The following is a 17,724-nucleotide window of genomic DNA, read 5'->3' as shown; positions in this document are numbered from 1 at the left end:
TTTCTCTCAAGACTTTCAAGGAAGTGTAGGCTAGACTTGTTAACAGTACTGAATGGTAAATATAGCTTTAGACCTTTCTCTCATAATCCTTGGTGCTTGGGTTTTCTGAGTCACCTGATGTGAGAGAGAGAAACATCACCTATCTCCCTTTCAGGATTAGTTTTCAAAACACTTACACACTAATTAAAGTGTTTTGAAAATAGTCCTATTAAGTACCAATTGTTAGCACTGCTTATTACCTTGAGTAATCTAATTGCAGGGCTTGTGTATCAGATTATGGCATATGATCTGAGTTCATAGAGTAGAGGAAGAAAACCAATTAAAGTCAGGCTTTGGAGAAGTTTGCTGCAGTTGTAATATGCTTGACCTTCACTTTCCTCTGCAAGTATCTCAAAGTCAAGGAAGTTTTAATGACAGGGAAGTGAAGTAATCATTAGAAGATGTTACTGCCCCTCACAGGAACTGACTCATGTATTTTCAGATGAAACCATTGAATTTTAGGAAGAGCCAAAAACTCAGAAACCTGTTTCCTTACCAGGAAAAATGTCATCATCTCATTTAGGTTTTTATTACGCATGATGTTCTCTCTTGGTTTTTATGAATTCCTTTCATGCATTTTTTTCTGTGAAGTATCATGGGCTTCAGAATTGGTACTGCATGTAACTTTGATCCCTTTAGCCTTCGAATGGGGTGAAGTAGTGCTTTCAAGCTTTTCATCAAATGGTTAAGCCATGGTTCATTCATTATTGCACAAGAAAGGTTACCAGGGTCAGGGTAAGTAGGAGGGGCGATTGACTTCAAAAGGGAAACTCTGGAAGGTGATTTCCTTGAAGGTACCTAGAATTTCTAGATAAGTACACCCCCTTCTCACTCCCATCATTCTATAGTCATCTAGACTCTCATAACCTCAGGACTATCCTGACATATACCAACTCCAGGTAGGTGTTATGGATCACATTCCCAAATGGCAGTGAGCAGCCTCCTTGTAATGACATGTTCAAGTGCCTGGCCCTCCTACTTACTCTCCAAATCTTTCCTTGTCAGTCTGTCCTCTGTACTGTCAAAGGCAGTACACCATTCATTACTCTAAGCAGAACACTGCAATGGTGGGACTTTTTTTTTCTACTTTTCCTGCAGTTTTATATGTAGAAATGTAAACAGTAAAGAAATAGAATGAAGTTTTGCATGCGTATAAAAAAAACACACCTAATGCCCTTTAATAGAATAAACTAAGTGTATTGAGATGTCTTTATACAGTAGACTGAATTACAGCAGTGAGAATGTCCAAACTAGAGCTAGATGTAATAACATGGATGAATCTTACAAATATGATAGGCAAAAAATACAAGTTGTAGTTCTTCCTAGAAAACAGTAAGGGAAGTATGCTTTACAAGGGTACAATGATTTCAACTACATAGATAATGTATTCTTTAAGGTTTGTTGTGAACATATGGTTACTACATTATGTTTTTGTATCTGAACTGTTTTATGATAAAAATCATAAGGTGGACTGGAGACATGGCTTCAAGTGATAAAATGCCTGCCTAGCAACTGCAAAGCCCTAAGAACCTAGTACCTCCAAAAACTATAAATGCATATAAGGTGAAAAGACAATTTGCAACAGTAGCTCATGCCTATAATCCTAGCTACTAAGGACACAGAGATCAGGATGATCGCAATTTGAAACTAGCCCAGAGAAATAGTTTGTGAGACCCTATCTCAAAAATACCTAATGACAAAAAGGGCTGATGTAGTGGCTCAAGTGGTAGAGCGCCTGCCTAGCAAATGTGAGGCCCTGAGTTCAAACCCAGGTTCTGAGTACTGCCAAAAAAAAAAAAAAGACAGCTTGAAAGAATATACTTCAGTCTGTTCTCATTTAGCCTAGCTGTCTGGAATTACAACTGGTATTTCAGTGTAAACCCAGAGGAGCCCCAAGATCTTCAGTCATTGAAAAGATTTTCAATTACATTTATTGTAGTTTTTATTGGATGAGAGGGTAGACAATTTTGAGAAATGTTTTCTAAAAGGTTATGATGAACTAAAAGATGAGTTGCAACCTAACAGCCTCTTAGTAGAGATGAGCTTACAGACTCATTTGTTTGACTTGTGTGAGACAGTATCTCACTAAGTGACCCAGGCTGGCCTCAAACTTAAGATCCTCTTGCCTCAGCCTCCCAAATGTTGGAATTACAGGAATGTTTCAGCATACCCAACCTTGCCACTTTTCTTAAGCTATCAGGAAATCTAGCATCTCTAAGGCCTCATTTCTAAATGGCAGCAGCTGACTGGAGCTGAGTAGTAACTGTCGTCTTTCAGAGGGGCATCTCCTGTGCACTTGGCCACTGTGCCTTGGCTAAGATCCCTCATTTATGTTGCCTACCAGGCCCTGGAGGCACTTGAGTTCACCACTTTTGCATTAAATTCTCACTAACTAGAAAACTTGCTTATCCAAAATGTACCTTGTCTTGGGTTTACTAGAATACACACTTAAAACCATCATTTCTTAGGCATTCTGGTAAGATTGGTTTTAAATAATGGTAAATGTGAATTTTGGTTTTGCCATATTTGTAAAAATGGGCTTCATAAGAAACAGCATGGTATAACAACCCTCAACCATGGAATAATGTACAAATCCAGTTAAGAAATCACTGGTTGTAGCTAGCCATGGTTGCACACTTTTGTAATCCCAGCTACTCAGGAAGTAGAGATAAGGATTATCGAGACCAGACTGAACAAAAGTTAGTGAGACCCCCATCTCAACAAATAAACCTGGCATAGTGTACACTGGAGACATAGCTAGGAGGAGGGTCTTGGCCCTAGACCAGCTCCATGCAAAGCACACAACCCTTCCTGAAAAATAACTAAAGCAAAAATGGACTGGAGGCATAGCTCAAGTTTTAGAATACCAGTCTAGCCAGCTCAAGATGCTGAGTTCAAACTCCAGTATTACCAAAAAAGAAAAATCACCAGTGTTTCTACTACACCATCCTGGCAATGCTGCCCAATAGATTTGTTGAGGAAGAGCAGTTATTTCTAGACTAAAGATTTTGATTTAAAAATGTACATCTGTCTGGCTGCATACTGTCAACTTGCATTTTAATTTAAATTTTCCCTCTTCTGGTGGGTTTCAAGATGACAATTGCAACACGACAAGAAGTCCTTGGCCTGTATCGTACCATATTCAGACTTGCAAGAAAATGGCAGGCAGCATCAGGGCAGATGGAAGACACCATCAAAGAAAAACAGTACATACTAAATGAAGCCAGAACATTGTTCCAGAAAAACAAAAATGTAAGTAGGCAAAGAAAGGGGAGTAGTTTCTTGTGATGTTTGTTCCTTTCGCTTCTGTCCTAAATGGTGGAAACTGAGCCTTGCAAGTCAGAGAAACAGAGCATGAGGCAGGAAGGGGCCAGCACACAGTCTGGCCAGCTTGCCCAACCACTAGAAAGCGAGCCCAGCCCATGTTTCTCTCTTCTCTTGTTCCAGGTTTCGGTCTAGCCAGTAAGTGGCTCAGCATCCTCAGAAGACCCTAAGAGCCAGATAGCATAACCCGCGCCAGTGAGAGTTTTCAGAGGAAGAACTGTTCCTCACATACTGTATTAGTTGCCGGCCACTCCCACAGGGGAGGTGCACAGTGAAATGGTTTCTCAATTCATAAACTAGTCAAAGGCTCCAAACATAAGCCCATTCAGATAGAAGAGAATAGGATTAAGACACAGGGATCCCTTCATAACTTAGCTTTGAACTCAAGCCTCCTTGGCTAGCAGAGTGAGGTTGCCCTTTGGGACCACAGAGTTGTGTAAAATATTGCCTCCATGTTTTGTTCCATGGAACAAAACACCCAGGGAGCTAGATTTGACCCATCTCAACAAACCATAAAGCATTCACTGTAAGCCCCTTAGGAAGACTGCCTGGCACTAAATATGGAAGGAGACGTTCAGTGCCTAACTTCTCTTCAACCCCTTCTCATTCATCTCATGGATTCAGTGCTATCACTGTTTCCCTTGTGAAACTTCCAATCTACTTTCACTATTTCTCCTGTCCCAACCTCTGTCTCTTTTTGGCTGTCTTCTCCACATTTCCTCCTGCTAACATATGAGTCCTCTGAAGATCAGCCCTCTCCATGCTGAGGCTACATCTGAATACCCAGCTTTGGCCTCTGACCAACCACTCTGCTTCACCTAATAGTCTAGAGCAAACTTACCTGTCTACAACCTTCCTCCAAGCTTGCCCATTTTTGTGATAGCTCCTGTCACCATTCTGAAATTCTTTGTTCTTATTCCTCATTCAGCAAATATTCAGGTGTTCACCATGTGCCAAATGCTGGACTAAGGCATCAGGGATATAAAAATAAACAAAACCAAGACAGGGTCCCTGAAAGATTTCTAGCGTTAGATGGAAAGAAATATAAAACTGTAATTGAGGCAGTGCCACCCAAGAAACTCTCCTAGACTAAGATACCTTTCCCATCTCTAAATCTCTGAGGCTTCCATTCTTTTTAACACCAACTTGGTAATAAAGTTTCTTTCTATTCTTCTGACCCTTCTCCAGATTTTTTAAACTCTTTCTGTTCTTACCATAGACCATACTTGTCAAACTAGAGTTCTTACATCCTCATGAGGTCATTAAACTGTCCTCTGAAGGATAGAAATAAAATATTACAGCTACTATTTGTTTATTTTTTATTTCATTCTTTAAAAATATTTATTTTGGGCTGGGCATGGTGGCACACAGCTGTAATCTCAGCTACTCAGGAGGTGGAAATAGGAGAATCATCAGGCCAGTCTAGGCAAATGCTAGCGAGACCCTATCTCAAAAACAAGCCAGGCATGGCAGTGCATTCTTGCAGTCCTAGTTCCTTGGAAGGAGGAGGTTGGAACATCCTAGTCCTGTGTTGATCTAGGCAAAAGTGTGAAATCCTATCTGAAAAACAAAACAAAAATACTGGGGGCATGATTCATGAGGTAGATCTTTTGTGTAGCAATGGCAAGGCCCTGAGTTGAAACCCCAGTACTGCAAAATAAATAATAAAGTCTATTTTGTATGTATTTTAGCCTTTTTCCCTTTTTTTTTTGTTTTTCTTTTTTGGCAGTGCTGGAATTTTAGTTCAAAGCCTTGCACCACTCCAGCCCTTTTTGCCTTTATTTTTCAAACAAGGCCTCATATTTATGCCTAAGCAAATCTGGGCCATGATGCTCCTATTTATGTTTCCCACATGGCTGGGGTGGCAGCCATGCTCCCAGCTTTTATTGGTTGAGATGTGTTCTCATGAACTTTTTGCTTGGGCTGGCCTCAAATCTTCCTGATCTCTCCCTTCTGAGTAGCTAGGATTACAGGTGTGAGGCATTGTGCTGGCCTATTTTTTTTGTGTGTATGTGTGTATAATGAACATGTATACACGTATTCAGATAGTCCCTCACTTATGGTGCTTTGACTCACAATATTTTGACTTTACGATGATGCAATAGTGATAAGCAGTCAGTAGAAACTATGAATTTTGAGGATTTCAAACTTTATATTATAAAACAGGTTTTATATTAGATGATTTTGGCCAACCATAGGCTAATGCATGTGTTTTGAGTAGGACTAGACTAAGCTATGATGTTTGATAGGGTAGGTGTATAGTATTTAATGCATTTTCAGCTTATAGTGGGTTTACTGGGGCATAATCCTATCATAAGTGTCCGTAATGTATCTGTAATTCATAAATTAATACATTGACAAACTCTTCCTGGTGCTGGGCACATTATAGTGTGCCCAATAAACATTTCTGGTTCACTTGCCTGAAAAATAGTTCTAGACTTGTTTTCCAGTTACTTTGGAAATCCTTTTCTGCCTTTACTTAGATGGTCAAGGCATGAGCCAAAGAGAGGTATTTGTGCCACTGATGGTACATGTGATTATTTGGGAGTGGGGAGAGGACACTGGTTTCTAATTTTAAGATATGTACTCATTTTCACATGTATTAGAAAATAAATTATTAGACCAGAACTTCATAATTACTATTCCTTAGGAAAGAATCCACTTAAATAAAACTTTTAATACTGGTGTAGGTAGTGTGGATATCACAAAATCATGCAGGTAGCCCATGAATAGCTGAATTTGGAGTACTCTAGCCCAAGCTTGTTCACATGGATAGCTAGAGTCCCAGAAGCCCTAACCCCCCCACCAGCCATATTTTTGTTAGGGGCTTTTCTTTTCTCCCCAGTCACTCATGTAGACAAGTGGTTTCTTAGATCGTCAAGTGCACTAAGAGTTTAATAATCCAAACGTATCTCATTAATTGCTCTGAATCACAGTGGGAAAATGGGAGCATGAAAATCTATTCCCAATGTGAGCAGCACAGCAATTGCTTTCGAGAAGCTCAGAGGTCAGAAAGTGGAGCCTCTGCCCCATGGGACTCAGATGCACAGAACTCTGTGTTGCAGAGAACTCTCTGCTGGCTGTTCCTGGAATGAGAGGCACTGTAGGACTGGAACTCCCTTGGGATTTCCAAGTCACACAGGCCCAGACTTCATGGGTGTCATCTAAGGCTGATGCAATCCTAACTTTATTTTGAGGCCCTCTTGCAAACTTATAGGAGAGCTACATGTTGGTTCATTTTCCATTCTCAGAATGAAAGCTTCTCCCCTTCTACTTGGCTTTCTGTTTTTCAGAATAAACTTTTCATTCCTTTACCTGAAAGTAAGACTGCCAAATTTTGAATGTGAAAAGGTCTTTGTTCCCCTTAGTTGCAAGAGTAAGGCAATTTACAATTTATAAAATAAGAGGTAGATCATTCTCCAGTCTTACTCAGGGGGTTTCTGAACACTTGCTGAAACAATTGGGTTACTTTAAAGTGATTCAACATCGGGAGGTTGTGAAGAAGCACTCTCATCCAGTGTTGGTAGGAATATAAATTTATAGATTGTTGGTGGAAATTTAAATTGGTACAAACTCTAGAAAGTAACTTGGGAATTAAAAATGTATAAACATAGAGTCTTTGTCCTAGCACTTCTAAGAGTTCATCTTTTAGATATATTTGCATGTGAGCCAAAAAAATTTTCAAAGGGATCTTTCACAGAATTGTTTATAATGGCAAAAGATTGGAAATAACCTAAATGTCCCATCAGTAAGAGATTGGTTAAATTATAATAAAGGTTTATGCTAGAATTTTGTATAGCTTTTTAAGAAAGGAATAGGGCAGCTAGATGTGTGAATATAGAAAGGGCCTCAAGTTATGTGAGTGAAAAAGTGAAGTACAGAACAAAGTGAGGTATTGTTTTAGAAAAAAGGTGTTTATAGCATAGAATAACTGGTGGAGTGGCTCAAGTGTAAGAGAAGCTGCCTAGCAACTAATGTGAAACCCTGACTTCAAACCCAAGTGCCACCAAATAAATAAATAAGTAAATGCATAGAATATGCTTGGAAGAAGGCACCTGCACACCCATGTTTATTGCAGCACTATAGCCAAGCTATGGAAACAGCCAAGATGCCCCACTACCAACGAACGGATTAAGAAAATAAGGTATTTATACAAAATGGAATTTTACTCAGCCACAAAGAAGAATGAAATTTTGTCATTCACAAGTAAATGGATGGAACTGGAGAACATCATCTTAAGCAAAGTTAGCCAGGCTCAGAAGGCCAAAAATCATATGTTCTCCCTCATATGTGGATTATAGACCTAAAACAAATGCAGTAATATTGTTAGATGTGGGTCATACACTAAAGGGAGAGAGAACACATACAGGAGGAATAGGGAAAGGGAAAGAAACCTAAAACTTGAAAGTGGTTGATGTGTCCACGGTAGAGGAGTGAATAAAGTAATCTTAAACTGGCAGAGGCCACTATGGGAAGGTGACCGGGAAGTAGTGAAGAAGTCTGGTAAAGATGAATCATTTCAGGTTGTAATACACATGTGCATGGAAGCAATCCTAGGAATCTTTCTGTACAGCTATCTTTATCTCAAACTAGCAAAAATGCTATGTCTTATTATCTCTTATGTTTTCTCTTCAACAAAATTGGCGAAGAGGACAGAGCAGGTTCTGCCTGGAAGTGGGGGAGAGGAGAGGGGGCTCAGGGGGCAGGGAGGAGAGGTGGCCCAAACAATGTATACACATATGAATAAATGTATAAACAATTAAAAAATAAAAGAATATGCTTGGAAGGACCATAAACTGCTGATAAATTATCTCTGAGAAGGGGACTGGGAATATAAGTATAGGAGGGAGACTTATTTTTTTATTGTGACCCTTTGTATTATTTGAATTACTTTTACCATATGCATGTATTACCTATTTCAACTAGGGCTGGTGGAGTGGTTAAAGTGATAGAGCACCTGCCTAGCAGGCATGAGGCCCTAAATTCAAACCTCAGTACTGCCAAAAAAATTTGATCTAGAACTGGGTGTAGTGGCTCATACCTATAATCCTAACAACTCAGGGTGTTATGGGGGAGATCAGGAGGATGGCAATTCAAGGCCAGCCCTGGCCAAAAAGTTCGTGAGACACTATCTCAACTAATAGCCAGGCATGGTGGTATATCCCTGTCATTCCAGCTAGGTGGGAAGCACAAATAGGAGGATTGCAATCCAGGCCTGCCCAGGCATAAACATGAGATCCTATTTGAAAAATAACTAAAGCAAAACAGGTCATGGGTGTTGCTCAATTAGTAGAGGACCTATATAGCAAATGGTAGGACCTGAGTTCAAACATTAGTATCACCAAAAAAAAAAAAATTTATGGTAAGTTTTAATATTCAGTTGCTTTGGATTTTTCAAATTAGCAATATTTAATTTACTGGCTAATCAGCCAGAAAAGTTTAGGAAGATATATAGATATTTAACTATACTTTATGTGCCATTAGAAAGATGCTAAAAACCTCACTTATTTTTCCTTTTCAATAGCTCACAGACATAGACCTTATTAAACAGTGTATAGATGAATGCACAGCCAGGATTGAAATTGGACTGCATTATCAGATTCCTTACCCAAGACCGGTAAGTGAGACTCCAGTTAAGAGGTGGTAGGTACTTATCCATGTCAACCCAGTTGTTTCCAAGAATGATAGCAAGAGGGCTAGTGCTTGCTGAGAAGCCTGGAGCTACTGTAGAAGGCTTGTTGGAAATAAGTTATCCTTGAATGCCACCACCTATCACAACAAATTATCAGTGAATGACTTATTTCTCCTTGTACAGCTTCCACTCATGTAGAAGGGAAAACAAGCTCACATTTATACAGCTTTCTCTTTTGACCTTCACCTTTTATATGGAAGTGCTTTTATTTTCCTTATTATAAAAAGTAGGTCTGTTGTTATGAAAAGAATAAAGTTCAGGGCTGGTGGAGTGGCTCAAGTGGTAGAGTGCCTGCCTAGCAAGTGTGAGGCCCTGAGTTCGAGCCCCAGTACTGCCAAAAAAAAAAAAAGAAAGAAAGAAAGAATATAGTTCAAACATTAAAGAAATTAAGTAGAAGGTAAAAGTTATTAAAAATTCTTACCTGTGGAAGTGACCACTGTAACTATTATATTGAAACAGATGAAATTACTAATATTCAGCTCTTTGACCCAGAAAAGCAATAATTTGATATTGTATCGGCTCAACCTAATCATTTAGTACTATGTTCTTTTCTTCTATACCCATATATTATATATTCTCTGTAGACATGGGATTATAGGCATATTATTTTATTGCCTACTTACTTTACCTCATCTTTGTATATAGTTCTACCTCAGTCTTAAATGATTGCATTATATGCTATTATAGAATGTATCATTGTATTATTGGTCAAGTTTCTTCATAGAAACAGAACTATAAGATGTATATCTAAATATATATAAAAGGAAATGTTTTTCTTTAATTGAAGGGTGCTGATGGCTCATGCCTGTAATCCTAGCTACTTGAGAGGCTGAGATTGGGAAGATTACAGTTTGAGGCCAGCCTGGGCAAATAGTTTGGGAGACTCAATCTCCAAAATAACAAGAGCAAAATGGACTAGAAGTGTGGCTCAAGCAGTAGAGCACCTGCTTTGCAAGTATGAGGCCCTGAGTTCTAATCCCAGTATCACAAAAAATGATTATGAGGAATTGGCTCATGCAGTTATGGAGGTTAAGAAGTAGACATCCAGGAGAAAGCCAGTGGTATAATTCAATCTTAAGTCTGAAGGCATAAGAACCAAGGGGACTCATGGTAGAAATCTAAGGGCAGGGGAAGATGAGATGTCCTAGCTCAAACAAGGAGGGCAGGAGACAAAAGGGTTGAATTCCTCCTTTATTTACCCTTTTATTCTACTTAGGCCCTCAATAGATTGGAGGATGCCCATCCACATTGAGGAGGGCAATCTACTTTAAAGTCCACTAATTCAAACACTAATCTTATCTAGAAATGTCCTCTCAGATACACCCAGAAGTAGTGTTCATTCTGCACCATTCCGATTGATACATAAAATTTTAAGCATCACTCCCATAATGTAATGAGCTTTCTATTTTAGTAGTCATTTAAGTTGGTCCCAGTTTTCCATTATGCACTGAATATCTTTGTACAGACACGTTTTTTCCTTTCCCTTCTTTCGACTCTCATCTTGCTATGTGATCTGTGGTCATTAATCTCTTCTATTCAGGTAATGCAGCAAAGACAATCACAAGTTCTGAAATCAGACAGATTTGGGATTCAAATCCTGGTTCCAACACTTAATGTATAATCTTGAGCAAGTTAGTATTTAACTTCTCTGAGCCTCCATTTTCCCATTTATAAATATTGGAATGATGACTCATTATGAGGTTATTATAAATATCAATGAATGCAAAGATTGCAAAGGTCAATGAATCAGTGGTAGATCTAGCACATAGTAGGTAGTAAGTTCTCAATAATATAAGCTACAGCAGTGATTATGAGTATGTTTCTTAATATTACCATTATCCTTATTCAGATTCACCTACCTCCAATGAGCCTCACCCCATTACGAGGCCGAGGACTTCAAATCCAGGAGAAACTGAGGAAACATTCCAAGCCAGTATATCTCAAATCCCATGATGAAGTTTTCTAACCCAGAAGAAAGTTTATTTCTGAGAATGATGAGCCAATTTGGTCTTGAATGTAGACCAGACAACAGGACCTTTTTCCTTGATTAGGAGCAAAAATTGAAATAGTCTTTTTCAAAGTTCCAAATTAATCCTTACCTATGATGTGTGCCTATACACCCTTAGGGTTTCTCAGAGTCTTCCTGCCTGAGTGGATGAAATTAACCCTAGAGGTGATGACTCTTACATCCTGACTGAAGTCACCTTTGGAAACAAGAGTAAGGCCTGTGAGAGGAAGGCTGAAGTGCTTCAAGCTTTTCATGAGAATGCCATTCACCACACAATCAGCTGGATGTAAGAAAGTGAGCCATGTGCTGGAAGTTCGTTTGGCCATTCTAAACTATGTATTGCCCTCAGAATATTTTTTAGGTTCTTTTGAAAATTACAGATTTGCTTAAAGTGAGGTTTCGTGTGCCTGGTGTTTGTATGTGTATGTGTGTGTGTGTGTGTGTGGTCTTTTGACCTTCTAATTTCCAGACGAACTCCCCTTAGAAAGTGCATCTGTGCACTGATCATGGTTTTTCATGAAAATTTTGACACACATCCCCTCCCCCCATACACAAAAGTACATGCCCTAGTTAAGTGCATGTATGTTTACTTTATCTTAAAGCCTGTGATTACATAAGATGCACTTAGGATCTGAAAAGCTTCCTTGAAACTCATACTGCATTAATTGTATTTTACTTTATATAATTGAAAAATACAGGGTCTGAGCTGACTTTCAAAATAGAAATGGGACAAATACAGATAAAAACACAAAGGCTTTGTACCCCTGCATGTATGGAATTAGATGAGAGTTCATGACAATTCATTTGTACTTTAGTGTCATTCTCTCTTACCTCCACAGAGAGTGGGCATCACCAATAAAGATAAATGTCTACCAATTTTGGTCTCTCTGCATCATTTCCAAAAGTGGCTTGTGAAGCCACAGGTGGAACCTGCCTCCTAGTAGCAGAAGCTCAGGGTAAGTATTACAGGGTTTGTCAATGACATAGAGAACAAATAATACTGTATCAGAAGAGTAATAACTTGAATATTTAATGCAAATACAACTACAGGCTTTTTGGTGGAGGAGACAGAGAAATGCAAATGTGTTGGCAGGTATGTTGGCCATTCCATAAACATTTGGTGAGTACGTATCCCAGCCTAGCTTGAATTGGAAGACAGGAATCTGCCATTCTTTAGTCACTGTTCTTCCAGCAGATCTCAATATGGAAGCATCTTCCTGCCTAGAGGCAGGTCTAAAGTTAAGTATTTCCCATGCAATTTAGGATGTGAACCCAAGCCAGCTTCTTCATGTGATGGTCAGCCAATGAGACAGTGCTCTGTTCCTGCATGGGAAGAAAAGCTGGCTATGCTGGACCAAGTGAGACAAGGCTTACTTTCTCCATCACCATCCATTTCTAAGTGACCCAAGGTGATTTTGACTATATGCAATTTTTGCCTTATTTTACTGACTTTCAGAACCACCCTTCCCACTCAGCCTTCCCCACAATGGAAGACCATCTGATTGCTACCCAAACTTTGAGGATCTTCTACATTCCAGGAATTTTAACTAAATGTGAATTTTATGTCTCACCACCTTAGCAATGATGCATAATTGCCAGTTTACTGTCAAACTTTCCACATAACCTATGGTTTTTTGTTGTTGTTTTGTTTTTTGGGGTTTTTCTGAGATAAGGTTTCACTGTGCAGCCCAGACTGGCCTAAAACTCGTGATCCTCCTGCCCCAGCATTCCAAGTGCTGAAATTACAGGTATGTATCACTACACCTGGCTTATTTTTTTTAAATAACATTTTCCCCCATTTTCTCTTCAGTCTTAAAAAGACTGAGCCTACCTTCCCTGCAGTCCTCCTTCAATGTAATTTTCTTCCATCACCAAGGACTGAATATAACTATTCAACAACTAGATTTTTTAAAGTAAGAACTTGCTTGGTGACCAAGTTTGCTTAATATCATCTGTTGAGCTATTTATAGGCAGGGCCTGCTGTTTCTTGCCAGGCTGATCTCGGCTGTCTCTGCCCCAGGATTCCAGCCACTAAGTCATGATTTCTGGAAAGCATATTGCTCTTTCCCAGGAGGAGACATTTTCACATTGGCCCCAATGGAAAGTGACCTTACATTTACGGCAATCTTTATTTTTAAAGTGGAGGAAATGTTTTAAATTACAAAAATGTAACCCATCACAGAATGTTTTTTGTTCCTTGACCTCTGAAGAACGACAGTCCTTGCCTCCCTCAGCGTTTTGTTGCTGAAGCTGGCGTTAGATAACTGCAATTAAAATTCAATTGTTCTCTTAGCTATCTTCTCATTGCCAGCTCCTTTGCAGCCACACTGTAGCTTATCTACCCATCCAAGAGTCAGGGATTTGGGATCCTGACGATCTTTCCATCTCACATGACTAACCATCTTATTTGATGATACAACAGTCTCAGTTTGTTCATTCTGATTCCCCACACACAAAGGAAAAGGTTGTTTCTGTCTTGATATCTATTAAGCTGCCTTCTTTGAGTTGGAGACTAGCTCCTCGTTGTCTCTTGCTCTGTGACAAGATTTGGAGAACTTCCTTTGCACATAAGGGGTCACTTGGATGGTTCGCTTATCTCAGAATTCAGAGTCCTCAATCAGAATTTGATCAGCACCACAAAGAAATTGAAACCAAAGTTTTCTGGAATATGTTTATTTGGTTATCCGAAGCTTTAGGAAAAAATCAAAGGTCCTGAGTTAGGACATTTGTTCTAATGAAGAAGCAGAGAAGCCAGACACATTAAGACTCAGGCAGTCTTATGTGACCAGTGGAACACCCTGAGAGAAGCCTCTTGGAGCCAAAGAATACATCAAAAATTTGATTTTTATCTCTCAGTAACCCTCTCCAGCTGGCCCTGGGGAAAAACAAGTGATTGAAATTTCTTGGGCATAGTAGTTGGAACTACACGTCTTTTCCAGGAATCTATAGTAGAACATAGCCAAGTCTATGGCCATGAAGGCAGCACGCAGCAGTGAAAAATGCATGCATTCAAGAGCCAGAAAACCTCCACCTGGCTCTGCAGTGGGAAAGAACTGGGTGATGTTAGGCCAGTTACTTATTTTCCCTGAATTCCAAAGGAAGAGACGATCATTTCCAGTACACAGGACCAAGTGAGATATCAAAAAGGCTTGAATACAAATTCTGGCACACAATAGGCATGCAACATAATCTGGTTCTCTCATCTCCTTAAGTTTTAGCTCTTCTATGTAAGCTAATACAGAAGCAATTGGGGCTGGGCTGGAGATGTATCTCAGTGATAGCATGGTTGCCTAAAATGCCCTGGCACCAAGAAGCAATTGGGTCCCAGTTCTGTCACTGACTAACTTGGAACTTTGCATTTGTAAAATGGAGATTTTTGTGAGACATGCATTTTAAATATGTCAAGAACTTTAGCAAAAGTATCTCAAGCCCCTTTCAACTTAGGAGGAAACTTGATGGTACCCTGTGAATGTGAGGCAGGCCAGGTCATAGAAAAACTGAGATTCTTATGACTTAATATTATAGTTTAGATTGAACATATTTCTCTCTCTCTGAAAAAAAGAATTTTTTTTGGTACTGGGGTTTGAACTCTGGCCTCCTGCTTGCTAGGCATGTGCTCTACCACTTGAGCCATTCCCCGAGCCATGTTTTGTGTAGGGCTTTTTGTTTTTTATTTTTGCAGTACTGGGGTTTGAACTTAGGGCCCACCCCATGAGCCAGTGATTTTGTGATGAGTTTTATTCTTTTTTTTTAGGTGGTACTGGGGTTTGAGCCCAGGACCTCAAACTTGCTAGGCAGGCACTCTACCACTTGAGCCACTCCACCAACCCCATGTGAGGAGTTTTTCTGAGACAGGGTCTTGCAAACTATTTGCCCAGGCTGGCTCCTAACTGCAATCCTCCTGATCTCTGCCTCCTGAGTAGCTAGGATTACAGGTGTGAACCACCTGGCACATGGCACGGGGCTCTCAATTACAAAAAAGTTTTTAATAGCTGCCAAGACTCCTTTCAGTTGCAAGTAGGCACAGATTGTTCACATCTTAGCTTGAACCACCACCTTAGCCCACCACCACCCTAGCCCATGGACCCCCAAACCCCTTCCCACTCATCAATTATTGGTGATCAAGAACTGCTCAGGTTTTACTCCTCCTTACTGCTTCCACCTCAAATCTGGCCCACCATGGCCTTTTGTAACTCCTCTCCCCAACCTTTAATAAACTTTTTATTATCACCCTCACAATGTCTACAGATCTTGCCCAGATGCATCCACGTTGGATACAAGAATCTAAAGTTTCTTTTTATCAACATCTACAACAGATAGAGGGAAAAAGTTATTGAAATTCAGTGACAGTTTCAGTAAAAAATTAGGTAAAAATATAACCACAAGGGATCTTAAGCCTAAAAGTGTAGGTTGAACACTTCCTGTGTTCAGATTCTACTTTAGTAGCTATCTGATTTGGAAGATGTTACCTTCTTTGTATCTGCAACCATAAAATGAGGATAATAACAATAACCTACTTTTTATAGAGTTGTGAAATATCTGTGTTATCACCATCCTACTATGTGACTCAAGAAAAGAAGACTAGGTCATAGTAGAGAATGAAATGCCATTTACTTTCTATTTTGAGACAAATGCCATCAGTTATCCAGTTGGCACAATGAAGCCACCCCTCGGTTTATCCAGTGCTTCTGGGGCATGTTTGTTGGGAGCTCAATGGAGAGGACGTAGTTGGTAGAGTGGCCAGTAGTGGAGAGAGTACCTCTCCGGGCACTTGTTTTGTAGACTGGACACACATAAATGTTCTGATGCAGAAATGTTGCACTCTTTCCAGGTTTCAACCAAATGATGGGTAAGGGGTCATAGAGGATTTTGGGGAGAGATTCTCCAATCTGCATAACTCTCCTGTCCCAGCGGGCACCTTCTAGGAAGAGACCTTTTATATAGGCCCCATCTTCTGGGTTACTCTCTATGGCTGTTTCTTGTGTGGTTACCTGGAAGAGTAGAAAGCTGTGAGTTCCGTAACCTGCCATTTACCTACACGAGGCAGCAATAAACAGCAACCTGGCTGCAATGGGCTTCAGTGACAATACTCCTTCTTGCCATATATTTTCCAGGTCTGGTTCTTCCCTTACATATGATGGGCATAAAGAATACACTAAAGTAGGAGCCAGGAGACCATATTAACTATAGCTTAGTGACCCTGGATCTGTGAAGTAAGGGATTAGATTCTGATTCAGACCCAGGCTGTTATAACAGTTCTGGGGATGGAGATAAGGAGAACTTGATTTATAGTTTTTACCAATTTCTGTGGTGTAAAGGCTACCAACTAAGAACCAGCTCACACAATTCTTGAAGATGCAACAACTGGCTCTGGTGAGCTGGTATGAGTGAGCTCCAGTTTACCACTATTTTTTGTTTGTTTGTTTGTTGATTTTTGGGGTTTTTTTGTTGTTTTTTTTCTTTCAGTACTGGGGTTTGCACCTTGAGTCACCAGCCCTTTTTTGTGAACTGTTTGCAGGGGCTAGCTTTAAACCAAGATCCTCCTGATCTCTGCCTCCTGAGTAGCTAGGATTATAGGATGAGCCACCGGCACCTGGCTATCACTGTTTAAATCGAGTGCTAATAAACTCAAATTCCTTTAGGCAAGGCAGAAAATGGCCCAGGTATAAAATAATCAGGAGTGGTGGGGATTAGGGTGAATCAGAGCACAAGTGCCATTTAACAGCATGCTAATTTAAATTTTGTTGTTGTTTGTTGTGAATAGAACATTTTTCCCATTCTAAGGACTATCTCATGGTATTAACATTCGTCTAAATGAGTCCACTAGCTGAATAGGCATCATGGAAAGATGCTTTCATGTTATTGGTATGACAGTGGCAGAATTTTCCTCTGGAAAGATTTCTTTTAATATACATGTTAGACAAGCACACAAAGCTTGGAAGTTTTCTGATTATGTTACAAATAGCTTTTGGAGCTATTGTAAGTCATGCTAAATAACTATTTGTAGCTTCTTAGAAGCATTTGGACCTTAACACACCCAAATGTTTGAATCTACAAGGAAATAGGCAATATTGCTTTCTCTGGTTGGTCGCTGGAGCTGACTTATTCCAAAATATCCATACCTCAAACTCAAATCCAACATGGTCAATGGGGATGGTGTATTTCCGGGAATAATTCTGAGAGACACCAGTCAAAAAAGACTGTGTGAAGTAGAATCCAGAGATCCAAAACACTACAGGGGGCCCCTTATCAATCCACTCCTGCAGAGCCATAAAAATCAAAATTCAAAATCAATAACACATCAAAGATAGTTCAAAGGCAAGTAATGTAAATGAGTCACACAAAGGAATTTTTTTTTTTTTTTGGCAGTACTGGGGATTGAACCCAGAGCCTCATGCCTTCTAGGCAAGCACTCTACCACATAAGCCATGTCCCCAGATCTTTAGTCATCATTTTGTTTTTAAGAAAGAGTCTCTACTAACTGCCCTAGCTAGCCTTTAACTCTCAATCCTCTTGTCTCTGCCTCAAGTCGCTGGGATTATAAGCATGGGCCATGATGCCTGGCTTCCACACAAAGAAATACTCCTCATTTTGCTTGAAGCAGGCAGCCCTCTTGGTTTAATTTATATTTTTCCGCTTTTGAAATGAAGGTACAAAGAAA

General features: G+C 39.8%; 2 protein-coding genes across 5 annotated transcripts in view; one reads left to right on the top strand and one right to left on the bottom strand.

Annotated features, from left to right (window-relative positions):
- The window catches only part of Lyrm1 (LYR motif containing 1), a 30,505-nt gene extending 18,566 nt beyond the window's left edge, over positions 1–11,939 (top strand). For all 3 annotated transcript variants that reach the window (XM_074059608.1, XM_074059607.1, XM_074059606.1), the window contains exons 2-4: positions 3,133–3,291; positions 8,888–8,980; positions 10,905–11,939. In XM_074059608.1, coding sequence (XP_073915709.1) covers positions 3,133–3,291; positions 8,888–8,980; positions 10,905–11,021 — 369 coding nt within the window. In that variant the 3' untranslated portion in view covers positions 11,022–11,939. The remainder of the gene's footprint in view (positions 1–3,132; positions 3,292–8,887; positions 8,981–10,904) is intronic.
- A 3,761-nt stretch (positions 11,940–15,700) lies between these two features.
- Dnah3 (dynein axonemal heavy chain 3) overlaps positions 15,701–17,724 on the bottom strand; it is a 201,749-nt gene continuing 199,725 nt past the window's right edge. For both annotated transcript variants that reach the window (XM_074059600.1, XM_074059601.1), the window contains exons 60-61: positions 17,186–17,323; positions 15,701–16,054 (exon numbers count right to left, since the gene is read on the bottom strand). In XM_074059600.1, coding sequence (XP_073915701.1) covers positions 15,701–16,054; positions 17,186–17,323 — 492 coding nt within the window. The remainder of the gene's footprint in view (positions 16,055–17,185; positions 17,324–17,724) is intronic.

This window comes from Castor canadensis, chromosome 17 (genome assembly GCF_047511655.1).
Source record: "Castor canadensis chromosome 17, mCasCan1.hap1v2, whole genome shotgun sequence".
NCBI classification, from domain to species: Eukaryota; Metazoa; Chordata; class Mammalia; order Rodentia; family Castoridae; genus Castor; species Castor canadensis.
The sequence above is the reverse complement of the archived record's forward strand: the minus strand, read 5'-3'. Positions and strand labels throughout refer to the sequence as shown.